Here is a 17729-nt window from a genome sequence, read left to right on the forward strand (position 1 = left end):
AACATTATTATTTCATGTCAAGGAGTTAATTATTTATTAACATTTTTCAAGTAATGTTATTGTGATCTTTTTAAAAAGAATATTTTAGAGTATATACTAATCAAAGACAAGGAAATGGTATGTCTGGGATTTGCTGTAAGATAATTGAAATGGGTGTGTAAATAAAATAAGATTTCTCATATGTTAATTAAAGCTGTTATATGGGATTCATTAAACTATTGTATGTGTCTCAAATTTTTTGTTATTGAAAGGTTTTTTTTTTTTAATGGAGAAAGGGAGGGAGAGGTAGATTAACTAAGAGTAATATCAAGGAGAGAAAATTGATTTATAGTTAAGTAGGGCATGCAACACAACAAGCTTTAATAATATTAAGAGGCTGCTTAACCACATTTCACCCATAAAGGAATGGAGGCATTGACAGTAGAAACATAAGTGCAATGCCTGGCATAAAGCAGATGCTGAATAAATACCTGTTGACTGAATAAGCTAGTAAGAGCTCATAGCTGGACTAATAGACAACTACTTGGATAATTTTAAAGGCTGTACCCTTAGGAAAACTCACTAGTTACCAATCATTCCATTTATTTTATTAACTAAGCACAACAAATATTTTTATGGCATTTAACATGTGCCAGGCACTATTCTGAGCAATTTACATACATTAACCTTTTTAATCCTTACAGTAGCCTCATGAGAGAGGTTTACTTTCCCTGTTGTATAGGTGAGAATACAGGAGGTAGAGGGACCTTTGGTAATAGGCTTAAGGCCACGCATCAGCAGGTGAAGTAACAAAACCATGAGTTGATCTCAAGTAATCCTGCTCCAGAGTCAGGTTTTTAATCACCTTCCTTATAGTAGGTTTTACAAGATCAGTGTTACATGATTTTGTAGGTAGAATGTAGAATGATTTTAGGTAAAATTGGACTTGTCCAAAACAAACAAACAAAAAAACAACTGGACTTGTCCAATACATAGATAGGTATTCTCCTCCTCTCTTCCTGCTCTTGCTCTGCCTCCTCCTCCTCCTTATTTTTGTCTCTCAATTCATTGTTCACTTCTTTTTTTTTTTTTCTTTTTAAAGATTTTATTTATTTATTTGACAGAGAGAGATCACAAGTAGATGGAGAGGCAGGCAGAGAGAGAGAGAGGGAAGCAGGCTTCTTGCTGAGCAGAGAGCCCGATGTGGGACTCGATCCCAGGACCCTGAGATCATGACCTGAGCCGAAGGCAGCGGCTTAACCCACTGAGCCACCCAGGCACCCCTCATTGTTCACTTCTTAATGAGTTAAATTATTGTAGGCCGTTGTGACTTTGTTGTCTGTTGCCTAACCTGGCTGGACTAGGAAATGTATACTCACTCTGTTGGGTGATTTGCTCAAAGTTGAGACTTTAGTTGTAAGTTGGCATGATAACTTGGAAAAGTGGCTGAGTGAAATAAACTACTTCAGATAGTTTAAGCAGAAGACTAAATGGGGGAATAGTTGCAAGTTTGAGTGGAAACTCAGATTCAGCTAATTTTTACTGCTGATAAAACCAGTGTAATTCTGAATGTTTCTGATAAGATTGGTAAACTTAGGTCTGGCTTATTTTGTAGACTGAATGTAGATGAAAGACAAATCTCGCTCTACTTTTTTTTTTTTTTTTTTTTAAGATTTTATTTATTTTAGAGATGCATGGCGGGGGGGGGGGGGATGCGAGAGGGAGAGAAAATCCCAAACATACTCTGCACTGAGCAGAGTCTGATGTGGGGCTCTGTCCTACAACCCCAAGATCATGACTTGAAATCAAGAGTCAAACACCCAACCGACTGAGCCACCCAGGCACCCCAAGAAATATTTTATCTAAAAAGATTTCTCAATTTTCTTTTCATTAGAAGGGGACTTAAGAAGAGCTTGGCAGATTCTGAAGGCATGTCCTTTTGCATAAAGAGCTATGTGTAGAAACCTTGAAGACCTGATTAATTAGCCTTTAGGGCACTGCTCTCATTGTGAGTAAACAGTCTCATATTCAGGCAATTTTGTTTACGGTTTGAGTATTTACAGGTGACTTGAAAGTGTAGAGACTTTATCTTGTGCTGTTAATTTCTGCTCTCAGATGGTCACAGGGAAGTTTACATAGTCCTAGTCTTTAGAATGTAGTTTTTTGTTATGAAAACTTTTTCAGAGAAAAAGTTAATCTAAGGTGAATTTAATGTCTTCTTTTATTTCTTTTATTTATGATGTCTTTCTTTTATTCCTCTTTTCCCTTTCTTATATGGACTCGCTTAATTTCATTGAGTATTTATTTATTTTAAAGATTTTATTTATTTTAGAGAGAGTGTACCCATGGGAGGGAGGAGGGGCAGAGGGGGAAAGAGAGAGAGAGAATCTCAAGCAGACTGCCTGCTAAGCACAGAGCCCGATGCAGGGTTTGCTCTCATGACCTGAGCTGAAATAAAGAGTTGGGTGCTTAACTGACTGAGTCATCCAGGTGCCCCTCATTCGATTTTTAAATAATGTGTGTTCTAAAGAGTGATTTCTGGTTGACTCTCAAACCTTTATTCATCATCTCAGAAATCTTTGGAGGAAACCTTTTTTTTTAAGATTTTATTTATTTATTTGATAGAGATCACAAGTAGTCAGAGAGGCAGGCAGAGAGGAGGAAGCAGGCTCCTCGCTGAGCAGAGAGCCCGATGCGGGGCTCGATCCCAGGACCCTGAGACCATGACCTGAGCTGAAGGCAGAGGCTTTAACCCACTGAGCCACCCAGGCGCCCCGGAGGAAACCTTTTTAATATCAATAAGAATTCAGTTTGTGCATAGCTCAGAATGTTTTAAAACATTTTATTCCTATGGGGGTGCCTAGGTGGCTTAGTTGGGTAGGCGTCTGCCTTTGGCTCAGCTCAAGATCCCAGGGTCCTGGAATCAAGCCCTGTGTCTTGCTCCCTGCTCAGCGGGTAGTCTGCTTCTCCTCTGCCCCATCTCCCGCTTCCCCTGCTCATGTTTGCTCTCCCTCTCTCTCTCACACACAGATAAACAAAATCCTTAAAACAAACAAACACATTTTATTCCTACAATACTATTTAGTATTTAAAAACTTTTTCGCCATCAACTTTGAAACTGACTTTTACATTTGTTTCTTTGATTAAAATACTCATAAATGTATCACATAGTTAATGTTTTTTAATCTAGCAGTCATGATTTACCATTTGTTTAGTAATTTAGTGATCCTGAACTCTGTTTTACCTAGTCCACTGAGAATTACTTACATTCTGCTTTGAGTAAAACTTTAGAGCTGAATAATAGAGAGAAAGATGAAAAGTTTTCTAAAGGATAGTGTAGGACTTGAACATCTGGGTTTTGAGATGTTTCCTTGTTTTGCATTATAGATAACTTCTTAAAAAAAATCCTGGATTGTCTGCTAGGTTCTAAATATTTTAAGTTTTTAGGCAGGTAGTCTTAAGAAAAACTGAGGGGCCAGACTATCCAATTTTGGTATGGTAGCATTTACAAATTCGAGGTTTTAACAGTGAAGTGCATGACATGTAGTGATGTGATAGTCTGCCAGAATTTGAATAATTTTATAGCTGGTATGCAGAAGTTGGTTACTTTAGCTGGTGAAAAAGCCTGGCCACCAGTTAGCAAAAGTATGATGAATTCTTGGATCTCCTTCAGAATGTTAGAGCAAAGGATAAGGAAAAATATACAAGAAAGGAAAGATTTGGGGCACAAATACAATGAGTAATAAATAGTATCTGCCTAGAGTGAATTTCAAGGCATGTAATAGATAAAATAGAAGCAAAACTCATCAGTAAGAGAGAGAAATTTTCCTCACCTGTAAAATCAAATATTCTGATTGAAAGAGCATTCTGATAACCAAGAAGTTTAATAAAAAAAAAAAATCAACATTTAGTCTCAACTTCTTTCGTAATTTTAAAATTCCAAGAGTAGAAAGAAAACCCTACAACTAGACAGGGGAAAAAAAATTACTTAAAAAGAATAGAAATCTTTTGGTATTGGATTTATTAGCAGAAAGCTGTGGAACATTTTATTCAAAGTTCTGAATTCCTCAATCCAGAATTTGATACCAGTTTAAATGATTTTTCAGGTATGAGATCAAATTAAAGACATTTTCAGATATTTAAGGACTTGGGAAATTTATTTTTTATAAGTTCTTGAATATGTACCTGGAAAAATGAAGTAGAAGTTAAAGAAGATGAAATGAGATCCAAGAAACCAAATCTCTAAGACACCAGTGAAAAGATGTTTTAGAGAAAAGAGTAACAGCTATGCTAGTGGGTCTGGAAAGCAGTTGGTACAAATTAGAGCAAGAAGCTAGAATTGTTTGTGAAGAATGACTTCAAGAATAAAGAAAAGCCATTATATAAATTGTGTGCTGGAACCTGCCTTCCTTCCCTTCCTCCCTTCCAGAATTTCTTAACATAAAAGTCAAGTCAATAAGAAAAAACAAACAAACAAAAAAACCAAAACCCTGCGTATGTAGTGTCCCATAACTGATAAACGAGATTGAACTCTGGAGCAGCCATAAATAAGTCTTGAATAATTGGTGTTGAATGTAATAGAAGACTCTTAAATACATATTCTTGCATTTGGGGGGGGGGGAGTTTGGGATGGGGGGTGGTACAAAACTAAAGAAAAGTACAAGTAAGTGTTTAAATGCAACAGAACATAGGAACAGATAAGAACAAGGGGAAAACCTGGAGAATATGATGTGTAATGGATTGGGGGTTGGATTTGACTTACAAAACAATGGAAATCTTTAAGAGCTATATCTTTTGAATAAGATACGTTACTGACCTACACAGTGTGCACTTAGGTTTAAAAAAAAAGGTGTGACTTTTAAGCCATGGTTATTAATAACAGTGAGAAAACTTGTGTTTTTATGATCTTATATAAATATATCTTATAAACATATGCTTTTTTTTAGTAGCTTATTGCTTATTTTGATTAGAACCACAATATAGATAAACCAAAAGAAGAAAAACAACATCAATATAAACACCTTCAGTAGGAAAACCAGTAATGTATAAGTTGGAGAACATCTCAGAATTATATGGTTTGATTTTTATCTGTCTGGAGCGAGAACATTCTTATTATTTCCTTTTCTCCACACTTAACCCGAAAATGCAGGGTGATGAACAGCAGTGTCTGATATCTCTTAGCCTAAACTTCTGTACTAACTGTTCTCATGGAGCTAACATAGGAAGAGAAATTAGATCAGAAGGTATTTCAAGAAATCCTGTCACTTAGCTTTGTCATCAAGCTTTATAGAATTGAGCAACTTATTTAACTCTCTGGGTCTGTTTTCTCATCATGAGTGTTTCATCTCCAAGGTTTCTTTGAACAATTTACATTACATGGCTTTTCTATGACAAATTTTCTTCTAAAGCTCAGTTAGCTCTGAAAACAATTTTAAGAAAGAATTTTAAGATTACTCCAACTGTGTAGCTTATTTTAACATTTTTGGACAACATTCATTTGCCTGAACGAGTTCTGTGTGATGGATCATTTTTGGTTATGCCTTTTATATAAGGAAGGAAGAAGTTAGTGGAACATACAGTATTCACATTTTGAAGGAATACTGTAGAAGAAAGAAAATGCAATTACCAATATCAGTAACAAAAGAACTGAAATAATTACAGATCCTACAGATGTTAATAGATAACAAGGGAACATTATGAAGAATTTTGTGCCAGTAAGTTCTACACCTTAGAATAAATGGAAAAATTTCTTCAGAAACCTTAAAGCTGACACAAAAGTAGTAGAAAATCTTAATAGAATTGTATCTGTTAATGAAACTAAATTCTTATTTAAAAATCTTTCCACAAAGAAACCTAGCCATATGGCTTTCCTGGTAAATTCTAGCAAACATTTAATGAAAAAAAAATCATAATCTAGATTCCTTCAGAAAATAGAAGCTAGCATTACACCATTAGCAATATCAAAGACATTATAGAAAACTATAGACCAACATTCACCATGAATGTAATGTAAAAATCTTTAAATATTTGTAAGTCAAATCCAGCAATATGTAAAAAGGACAATAAAACACGACCAAGTGGAATTTATCCTGAGTATCATTTTTAAATTATAAACAATCTAATTCACTATGTGGCCAGAATAAGAGGAAAAAAACAACAACAACATGATTTTATCAGTAGATGTAGCAAAATCTTTGACAGAGTTCAGGGGTAAATCTCTTAGCAAATTAGGAATAGAAAGGAACTTCCTAGTTCTGATAAATCATTTGTAAAAAGCCTATAGTTAACATCATATTTAATGATGAAAGATTGAATCCTTCTCACGTAAGATTGGGAAAAAGGCATGGTTTTTCACTCTGACCAAATGTAGTCAAAACTGTACTAGAAGTCCTGGTCAGTACATTAGATCCAGAAAAAGAAATAAATTACGTTCAGATTAGGAAGGAAGGAGTAAAAAATAGTCTTTATTTTCAGATGACATCATTGTATATATAGCAAATTCTGAGTTACTAGAAATAATTTGGCAATATTGTAAGATACGAGGACAGTATGCAAAAATCTGTGGAAGTTTATATAATCACAATAATTAAAATGAAATTGACAGAAACACCATTTATAAAGAAAAAAACGAGTTATTCATATAAAAATTTAACCTAATATTTGTAAGATTTGTATGTGTAACTGTAAAATATTACTAAGAGAAACTTAAAAAGACCTCAATAAACGAAGAGAGATAACCACATTCATAGATTGGAAGACTTGATACTGTTAAGGCATCAGTTCTACTCCAACTGATTTATAGATTCAAGCCAATCCTTAGCAAATTCTCAGTAAGCTTTTTGTAAAAATTACCAAACTAATTGTTAATTCCATATGGAAATGTACAGGTCTGAGAAAAGCTAGAACAATTTTGAAAAAGAACAATAAAGTATGAGGACAGTGCTCCCTGATTGAAACGTTTATTATTAAAACGTAAGTCTGGCATTGGCATAAGATAAATTAATGGAACCCAGTAGAGGGTATAGATCCGTATAAATACATAACATACATACATATATATATATACATGCATATGTAGCTTCACTGGTAAATATATATATAATTGGTTTCTAATTTTTATTTAAATGAATATAATTGAATATAGTTGACATTATGTCAGTATAACAATATAACATTGTGTAAATGTAAGGTGTACAACATATTGATTTGTATACTTGCTTTTTTAAAAAAGATTTATTTATTTATTTTTTCATTTAAGAGTGCACCAGTGGGAGGGGTAGAGAGGGAAAGAGAATCTCAAGGTGACTCTCTGCTGAGTGTGGAACCTGACACAGGGCTTTATCTCACAACCCTGAGATCATGACCTGAGAAAATCAAGAGTTGGATGCTCAACTGACTGAGATACCCAGGTGCCCCTGTAGAGTAGATTTTTCACAAATGCACCAAGGATGCCATTATAAGGGCTACTTTTCAATAAAATATAACTATATTTCTATATGGAATGAAAATCTGCCTCTACCCTCATACCATATACAAAAAATTACATGGGTCATAGATACAAACATAAAAGCCAAAACTATGGAACTTCTAGAAGAAAACATAGGAGAAAATCTTCACAACCAGGATAGACAAAGATTTTTGGTATACATAAAACATGAATCATAAAAGAAAAAAATGGATTTCATCAAAATTGAACATTTTTGCTGTTTAAGATTTTATTTATCTATTGAGCACGAATTGGGGGAGGGGCAGTGGGAGAAGCTGGGGGAGAGAGAATCCCAAAGCAGACTCTGCACTAAGTGTTGAGCCCGATGCAGGGCCTGGTCCCATGACCCCAATATTATGACCTGAGCCAAAATCAAGAGTCAGATGCTCAACCAACTGAGCCACCCAGGCACCCCACATTTTTGGTCTTTAAAAGACATGAAAAGGCAGGGGCTCCTGGGTGTCTCAATCATTAAGCATCTGCCTTAGCTAGGGTCATGATCCCAGGATTCTGGGATCAAGCCCCGCATTGGGCTCCCTGCTCAGCAGGAAGCCTGCTTCTCTCTCTCCCACTCCCCCTCTTTGTGTTCCCTCTCTTGCTATGTCTCTCTCTGTCAAATAAATAAATAAAATCTTTTTTAAAAAGTCATCAAAAAAGACATGAAAAGCTAGCTTAACAGACTGGGAGAAAATACTTGAAATACCTACAGAATTTCACAGCTCTTTCAGACAACTCAGTTTTTAAAAGAGAAAAAGATTTAAACAGTCACTTCACAAACGAAGATAGATAAATTGAAAATAATTACATGAAGAAGGTATTCAAGATCATTAGTCCTTAGAGAAATGCAGATTACAACTATACATACTGCTACTACCCACTAGAATGGCTAAACTTAAAAAGACCGACAGTACCACGTGTTGACAAGAATGTGAAGCTCCTGGAGTTCTCCTATATTAATGATGAGAATGAAAAAAGGTACACCACTCTGGACAACTTTGTGACGGTTTCTGAAAGTTGAACATATATTTACCCCGTCTGACGTAGCAAGCCCAGGAAAACATTTGTTTACAAAAAAAGAATTTGTGACTATTCTTAGCGGTTTTATTCCTGATAGTCTCAAACAGGAAACAGCAGATATGTTTAGTAAATGATGAATGCATTAAAAAGTGTATATCCATATAGTGGACTGTACTATTCTGCAATAAAAAAGAACAAACTACTGACATATGAATTAATGTAAAAAAAACTAGATGAGAAAAAGTAGATACAAGAGTACATCCTATATGATATTTGTATGGAATTCTAGACACAGTTACAGAAAGCAGAACAGTGGTTACCTGCAATTGGTGGTAGGGCGTGTGATTGATTGCAGAAGGGCTCAGAGGAATGTTTTTGGATGATGGAAATGTGCTTTTATCTTGATTGTAGTGATGCTTTACATAAGTGTATATACTTGTCAAAACCCATAGAACTATGTATTTAATAATATATTTTTGGAATGTCTGTGATTTCTCACAGTTGGCTTAAAATTTCTTATTAGCATTTTACAACTTGATAATTCTTGGTGCTGATGTCTAGCTTTTGCATTATTTGACAATTCATTTTTTTTTTAAAAGATTATTCATTTGAGAGAGAGCAAGCAAGAGCATGAGCAAGGGGAAGGGTTAGAGGGAGAGGGGAGAAGCATACTTCCGCTGAGCAGGATGCCCAACCTGGGACTCAGTCCTAGGACCCTGGCATCAAAGGCAGAAGCTTAACCAACTGAGCACACCCATGCCCCCATATTTCATTCTTAAATTATATAAAAATTATAATCTAGAAACACCAAAAGTGCATGTTGCCTCTTGCACTAGAAAATTATGATATACCCCTAAAATCTAGACCTTTTAAGTGGAGGAAAATTTTTCTTTGTAAGAAAAGACTGCACAAATTTGTGTGACTATGTGTTCTTATTTCATAAAATAGTTTTTCAATTTTCTCATGCTATTGGTAGGGTTCTTTCTCTGTTGTCAAACAGTTCCTTGCAGAATATAAATATTAAACTGCTAGTCTGTACACAAGGTCATTACAGAATTTGGGGGTTTTTTGGGAACTGTTTAATGAAGGTTTTATCTGTGACCATCTCTACTGCGCCCTCTGGTGGTTTTTGCACCTTATTTGGGGTAACATGAAAATACATTATTCATTACCTTTGTAAGAGATACATTTTACACAAAACTTTAAAACTTTAAAATCAAACTTTACGTTGAGAAACTACCCAACTTCTTGTATTGATAACACTATAGTGCTTTATTCTTGTGATAGTCTTTATAAGTCATTCAGTACATGTTTCTTCATAAGTAATTTTGTCATGCCTGATGGCTCTTTCCAAAATATTTCTAAGATAGAAATTCTAAGATTCCTTATTAGAGTAATCTTTCCTAATAGTTTTCATTCTATAATTCAGTTCTAAATATCCTGCCATCCAAAATAGATTGGGGAATCTCTGCTTGGAAAATCCCATGTATAGTTAGGATGAGGCTGGAATATCTTATGGTGCCAGAAATTAAGAAGGTACTCAAATGGGGATTGTTGACAGGTCATGCAGGAGCCAACTTGAGGTAGTAAGTACTTAAACAAAGCTGGAAAATTCTGATTAACAAGTAATGACATTATTGGGTTTTAACCTATAGAATAAAATAAATATCTGTGAATCCATGCTGTAATATGAATAACTGAATAAAGAAATAAATGGGGAGAAGGGACAGTTTTTTATTTTTTCTTAAATAGGAACATTTCAATTAATGTAGGAAGAAAGGGGAAAAGAAGATCATTACTAGGCAAATACCATAGTAATAAATTCTTACAAGATTAACCTATGGAAGCTAAAATTAGGTCACAGTTTTAGGAGAAATAGGATATTTGCATGGTCTTAAAGTATTGTGCCCCCCCCTTTCCCTGATATTTTTTAATATAAAGGGAAAGGTAATAGATTTATAGTGGAGAAATCTGGCAGACATCACCCTGCCCAAGTGATCAAAGTTAATATCACTAGCAAAAACACATTGACATTGTGAATCCTTTGATAACAGTGTGCTGATAAGGACATATCATCATGTCTATGGTATTTTTGCCCCACATTCCCAAGTTTTACCTAATTATGAGAAAACATCAACAAGCCCAAGCTGAGGGACATTCCACAAAATACTGGATTAAGAGTTCAAGATTGTGGAAGACAAGGGAAGAATTAAGAGCTGTCACAAATTAGAGGAGACTAGGGAGAAATTAGTAAAAGAAATTATAAAGTTCCCAGGTATCTCTTATCTAGCTTTCTCTAATATTAATGTCTTACTAAACCATAGTACAGTTATCAAAATCAAGAAATTAACATTGGAACAGTACTATTAAAGTGCTTATTTTAGTGAAAAAACTGGTGACATCTGAAAAGTTTTCTTTTCCAGGATTCCATATTACATTTAAGTGTCTTTGAAAATATTATTACTGCTAGAAGGACTTGAAAAGACATTGTTTTTGTTCTTAGATGATTAATAGACTAATAGTAAATTATTTATAAATTGGCTATTTAAAAGAGTTTCCTTAGGGAGGAATAGTATTGTTTCTGTTGACTACTACACAATTTTGGGGAATTGGCTAAAGTTAGTGGAAGGTTAATTTTTCTGCCATTCTGCTTGCTTCTTTTCATTTTGAGAAATCTCGGAATCACCTAAAAGGTCTTAGACTTCACAGTTGTTTTTCTTTTAACCCTAACAGTGGAGTAGCAGTTGGGGTGTATGTGGTAATAATATTAATGCTTTAACAGCTAGAGATGTAGATGTCTTCTATATAATACTATTTTGGAATCTTCTTTTATTCTTTTTTTCTAAGTGAGAAAAAATATGAAGGGAGATGGTTGTGTTTCTTTATCTGAGTGATGAATGAATATGCAACTTTATCTCTTAGTATTATATTACTCTGATACTAATATGTCCAGTTGACAGTATTTATTAAAATTTACTGTAGCTCTCTTCAATATATGTTGTTGGGAAAACTAGACAGCTACATGCACAAGAATGAAACTAGACCACTTTCTTAAACCATACATAAAAATAAATTCAAAATGGATTAAAGACCTAAATGTGAGACCTGAAACCATAAACATTCTAGAAGAGAATGCACAGGCAGTAATTTCTCTGACATCAGTTATAGCAGCATTTTTCTAGATAAGTCTTCTAAGGCAGGGGTAAGTTTTCTGAGGCAAGCAAAAATAAATTCTTGGGATTTCATCAAAATAAAAAGCTTCCACATACCAAAGGAAATAATCAAAACTAAAAGGCAGTCTGCGGAATGGGAGAAGATATTTGCAAATGACATACCTGATAAAGGGTTAGTATCCAGAATATATAAAGAACTCATACAACTCAGTGCCCCCCAAACAAATAATCCAATTAAAAATGGGCAGAAGACATGAAAGACATTTCTCCAAAGAAGACCTACAGGGGTGCCTGTGGTTGGGTGTCTGTCTGCGGCTTGGGTCATGATCCCAGGGTTCTGGGATCGAGACCCATGTCAGGCTCCCTGCTCGGTGGGAAGCCTGCTTCTCCCTCTCCCACTCTCCTTATTTGTGTTCCCTCTCGCTCTGTCTCTCTCTGTCAAATAAATAAAATCTTAAAAAAAAAAAAAAAAGACCTACAAATGGCCAACAGACACATGAAAGGATGCTCAACATCACTCATCTTCAGGGAAATGCAAATCAAAACTACAGTGGGATACCACCTCACACCTGTCAGAATGGCTAAAATGAAAAACCCAAGAAACAAGTCTTAATGAGGATGTGGAGAAAAAAGGAACCCTCTTGCCCTTTTGGGGGGAACGCAAACTGGTGCAGGCACTCTGGGAAAACATGGAGATTCTTGAAGGGTTAAAAATAACCCTACAATCCAGTAATCATGCTACTGGGTATCTACCCCCAAAATACAAAAACACTACAGGGATACATGCAGCCCTGTGTTTGTAGCAGCATTATTTCCAATAGCTAAATTATGGAAGGAGTCCAAGTGTCCATTGATAGATGAATGGATGAAGAGATGGTATACATATACAGTGGAATATTGTTCTCTGCTATAAAAGAATGAAACTGCCATTTGCAGCAACATGGTTGGAGCCAGAGAGTATAAAGCTAAAAGAAGTAAGTCAGATAAAGACAAATACCATACAATTTAACTTATATGTGGAATTTAAGAAGCAAATGAGCAAAGGGAAAAAAAGACTTGAACCAAGAAACAGACACTTAACTCTAGAGAACTGATGGTTACCAGAGGGGAGGTAAGTAGGTGGATGGGGATTCAGGAGTGCTCTTGTGATGAGCACTGGGTAATGTATGGGATTATTAAATCACTGTACTGTACACCTGAAACTAATACAACACTTTATGTTAACTATACTGGAATTAAAAACAAAACAAAACAAATCCTACATATCAATGCAAAAAATAAAATTAACTGTAGCCAAGTGGGCTCGCTAAAAGCAAATGCTTAATAATTTTATGTGTTAATGAGATTCCTGAAATCACTTGTTAAAATGAGTCGCCATCTAGATTTCACCTTTATCTCTGAGTATAGTCACGGTGCATTGATCTGGGTAGGGTCTCAACAGTATAATTTGGTGTCTTCTGCATTAGCAGGTATCAGTTCTTATTAACAACTTTATATTTCATAAACTGATGAAAAGATCAACTTTTTAATGTCCTTAAATTTTAGATAATGATATATATGACTTCATAAGATTATTTTAGTACTTTGTATAATGTGAATAGGTGGGCATTTTCAATTATTAAAATTGATAGTCTTTTCAAGTAGAAGTCCTTACAAAAACTAAGAAGAATAACATGTTTTAACTTGGCAAAACATATGAAAATGAGTATCTCTGAGTCACAAGATGAGTCAAGAGGGTGAGGTTTGTTTTTTTTTCTTTTTCCCCTTGTCCATCTGTTTTAAGGGAGTATGATCCCAAGCACTAGAAAAAATCTTTGATGAAAGCTGGTACCCCGAATTGGAATTTGTTCTTTAATATTTAACTTGTACGAAGTGCAGATCTGAAACATTTAATGCTACTAGTGGGTTTAATCTGTTTGAGAGATCTGTGCCTAATTTGTAGGAGATTGCTAAGTACCCATATTTCAAGAATTGAGATGCCGTTTCACACCTGAGCATACATTTAATCCTGCAACACATCTTCTCTGCAGTGCTGGGTAGAGGAAGTGCTGCTTCTACTGGCGACAGTAAAGACCAAACCGATCACTTTGTTCCATACCTAAAATAACTGTATTTACCATTTGCTTTTTGAAAACTAGCCTTCTTTAATCTTGGCTTTAAGAAATATTTATGGCATTGTCTCTAGGCAAACCATTTGAAAATACTGTAACTGTTTAGGTACAGAGTCCTGCAGTTGGTCAGCTAGCCTCAACTATAGTAAGTACTAAGCAGTCTGTGTCTTAGGATAAGCAGGAAGGACAGAAAGGAGGAAATAAATGGGTGGTTGGAGAAGAGATATGCCTTCTTTCAAATTAAACTGGTTTCTTAAAGAATCTCTGGGTGAGTTTTGGCTGCAAGGGATGTGTGAGAATGGTGGTGAATAGAAAATTACATAGACCTCATTCCCTCTAGGTCTTACTTCAGGGGCTTTAAAAACTCAATTATTGTTAAAGTGTGATCGCTGGCATGTTGCTTTGCCTTTTGTAATGTTGATTGTTGTAATGTTGTATTGTTGGAATGTTGTAACTACTCATCCAGAATAGGTATCGACTGTTTTATATCATTTAAGATATTTAAAGCAAAAGACAGAAAATGGTTTTAAATGTTGCTTTAAGGGCTTTTGCCAGAGAATGCTTTAATGATACTTAATAACCACAGGGCACACAGTTAGTATCCCCCTTTTTTTTAATCAGAGAAAAATTGATAGGGGTCTCCTAAATGGAGAGTTCAGGGAAGGACATTCCAGTAAAGGGTATATAAGGAAATGGATGCGTGAATTTTATGCTATCTGAACTGCGCTGAGAGCAGCGTAGCTAAGGTAATGGGGGAAGAGAAGGATGGAAATTTAAATTTTCTGGTTTGTGTTTGTGGAAGCTAAATATTGTCAAGGGCTCTAGATTTTTTATCCTGGTTGTATTAAGAAGCCACTACAAATTTGTAAGCACAAGAGCTAGCAATTTGGCTGAATGTGCCTTTTAGAAAGATCACTGCTGGCAGTATAAAGAAGTATATTTATTTGATGGTTTATCTTTATTCTTAGTATTTCTTATTCATTTGTCAGGACCAGAATGCTTTCTTCAGGATTAGTGGGGTTTTCTGGGTCATTTAAACAATAATCCTTCACCTCAGTTTCAGTTTCATAATGTGACTAGATAAACTGTTACTTATGTGCCAGCCTTAGTAAATGGAATCTTAAGTGTTCATAAGTAATATGGTGTACATTACTGCCTTTGTTCTTTCCAACTAATGATACACTCCAGAGCTGTTGCTGTATGAGATGTGGTTGGTGCACACGTCTTTCCTTTTCCTCTTGTGATGTACTTTAGTGATCCGTTCTGCTCAATTTCCTCATCACCTTTTCTGGTTTGTGGTTGTAAACAAAGGCAAAACTAAAGGTTACTAGAAAAAAAGTAGTTAACTCATCCTTGGTATGTAGAGAGAGAAGAGTAAGTGCTTTCAGCAAAATCTGAACTTGGAGAAACTGTTCTCAAAGGTTTGCTAATTGGTGTCTGACTAGGTAAGTAGTTCTACTCTAAATTCTGATAGCATTTTGATCATTATGTTTTAAATCTGAAACCCTTAGAATACTCATTTAAAACATTTATTGAGCAACTTTTATATGTAGTGTACAGAAGAACAATGAAAAGTGGTGTTTCATCTGAGGTGGTACAGGAAACCTGTAAGTAAATAAATGAAAAGCATTTGAGGGACTTAAAATTTTAAGTTTTTTTTTTTTTTCTCCAAGAGTAAGCGTATCCAGTTTCATCACAGAAAATTAGAAAATAAGGTTTATTTGAACAGTTTGCTTTTATCATCTGTTCATTAAAGAAGGAATACTCTTTAATAGAGGGATAAAAGGCTCTCTGCAGTTGATGTGTTTATGAAATGTGTATTTTGGTGTTGGAAGCAGTGTTTAGATGAATTGTTAAATTAAGAAAGGCATTTCTCTTACAGTAAAACGTATGTATTCTTGCAAACCTCAAATGTTGCAATCATCCTATGTCCTGGGGAAAGTATGGATTAGATAGACCACTCATTTTGCAGCTTTGTAACAGAGTACATAGAAGAACTGTTACGGTCTTAAAATTTTTAGCACAAATAACCTCTGGCATTTGTATTAAGCACCATAGCAATTCATTTGTTAGCCTTAAACTAGGACTCATGCTTCCTATTTTGGATTTTCCTCAAGGTCCTTGAGGACATCTGCTTTGGTAGAAACTAATTTTGTAAAAATTAAATAATGAGCCAGGGTACAGTCACCTTCGTTAATTGTGTTTTGAGGCTCTGTGGTGGGGAGAGGCAGAGGTGGAAAGACGAAGTATCTTTGCAGGTTGTTCATTTGTTACTGGTACTTTTCACCAGATAACAATGTTGGAAAGCCTTAAAATTTTATCAAGACTTGGTCTTTAATTTGAGAAAACAGTTCCTTTCCCTTCCTCCAGAACATACGAGGAAAAGTCCCTCCGCACCACTGACATTTCTGTGCTCTACTGAGTGACATGACTCCCTTTACCAGTTGCATATGAACTACTTCCGGTCAGCAGCATGTGGTAGTTGTACAGTCTGTGCTTCAGTCGTTCAGATAGAGTTTTTATTCCATTTTAAGGTATTTTTATATTTTAAAAAATCTATTCTTTAACTTCTAAGTTTTTATAATGAGGATGCCATATATTTGAATTTTCAAAAACAGTTTGCAGTCTCAGTCTCTAATATTGTGGGCTGTAATACATGTATACTTGGGCTGTGGAACATTTGACTTAATTTGTTTAGAAAAAATTTTTTTAGGAAGTTATAGCTTTAAATATATTTGTATTTCTGCTATCAATTAAAATTATATGTGAGTTACTCTGATATCTTAAAGGAATGAAAATAGTAATGTAATTTAGAAGAAAATTATCTTTTTTTCAAGACCGTATATGCTGCTGAGAGACCAGCTACTGAATTTTTATAGAGTAGTTACAAACTAATGCAAACATTTCTTAAGTTGTTATTTCTTTAAAACATTGAAAAGTGAATTTTGTTAGCTGTGGTTCTTTTGGTTAAAAAAAGTAAAATGCCTGTGTTCTATTTGCTCATACTTGCTAAGACTATCTTTGGAAGAGTATTCAAGAAACTGGCAACATTTACAGGGTGGGGTAGGAGGGAGGTCTTGAATTTTGAACCATGTTCAAACCATAACTATTAGAAATAAATTAAACTTTAAAAAGAGAAGTGAAAAGATGCTTTGGTGTACAGAACAGAGATTGATTTAGTCTGCCTAGTAGGAATCACCTGACTTCCATAATCAGCTTAGCATTGCAATCCTATAGTATCTTGGTGCAGTATACAGTCGGTTGTATGTAATGGCAGGGGCAGGCAAACAAAAAGGTAACCAAATAAAAATATTATGACTTTATCTGTTATAAGGAATTAACTAATAGTATATGTGACTCTTCTAATTAAACTAGAAATTAAACTTACTATTGATTAACTGCTGGATTTTTTTCCCTGTAATTTTGATAAAATCATTTATAAATCTTGCTGCTTCTTTTGGTTTGCTTTTAGTTGATGCTGATGAAATTAAAAGGCTAGGGAAGAGATTTAAGAAGCTTGATTTGGACAATTCGGGTTCTTTGAGTGTGGAAGAGTTCATGTCTCTGCCTGAGTTACAACAGAATCCTTTAGTACAGCGAGTAATAGATATATTTGACACAGATGGGAATGGAGAAGTAGACTTTAAAGGTAAGAAAGTAGTTTAACAAGTTATGTAATCTATGACTTATTTTACAGTTTTTTGTATGCAAACGTCTGACAAATTTTGTTTTTTAAAAATGTGTGGTGATTATATAATTGTTAAATTCTCAGTCTGTGGTATATGAACCTTAATATGAACTAAGATCTTTTACTTTTTCATAAGTGATGAAATTGTCCTTTAAGGTAAGCTAAAAAAAAAAAAAAGTATTTGTTTTTAGAAAACTAGTCTTACTCTAGGGAAACAGAGTATTAGAACTACATTTTTATATTTTTAAAAAGATTTTATTTATTTATTTGACAAG

At 34.7% G+C, this 17729-nt stretch overlaps 1 protein-coding gene across 1 annotated transcript in view; it reads left to right on the forward strand.

The window, feature by feature from the left end:
* Positions 1-17729, forward strand: part of DNAAF10 (dynein axonemal assembly factor 10) — a 101351-nt gene that overhangs the window by 33436 nt on the left and 50186 nt on the right. Inside the window, 1 exon segment of the mRNA XM_053447884.1 lies at positions 17239-17415. Within this exon segment, the coding sequence (XP_053303859.1) occupies positions 17239-17415 (177 nt within the window).

The sequence above is a fragment of the Lutra lutra genome, chromosome 9 (genome assembly GCF_902655055.1).
Source record: "Lutra lutra chromosome 9, mLutLut1.2, whole genome shotgun sequence".
Classification (NCBI taxonomy): Eukaryota; Metazoa; Chordata; class Mammalia; order Carnivora; family Mustelidae; genus Lutra; species Lutra lutra.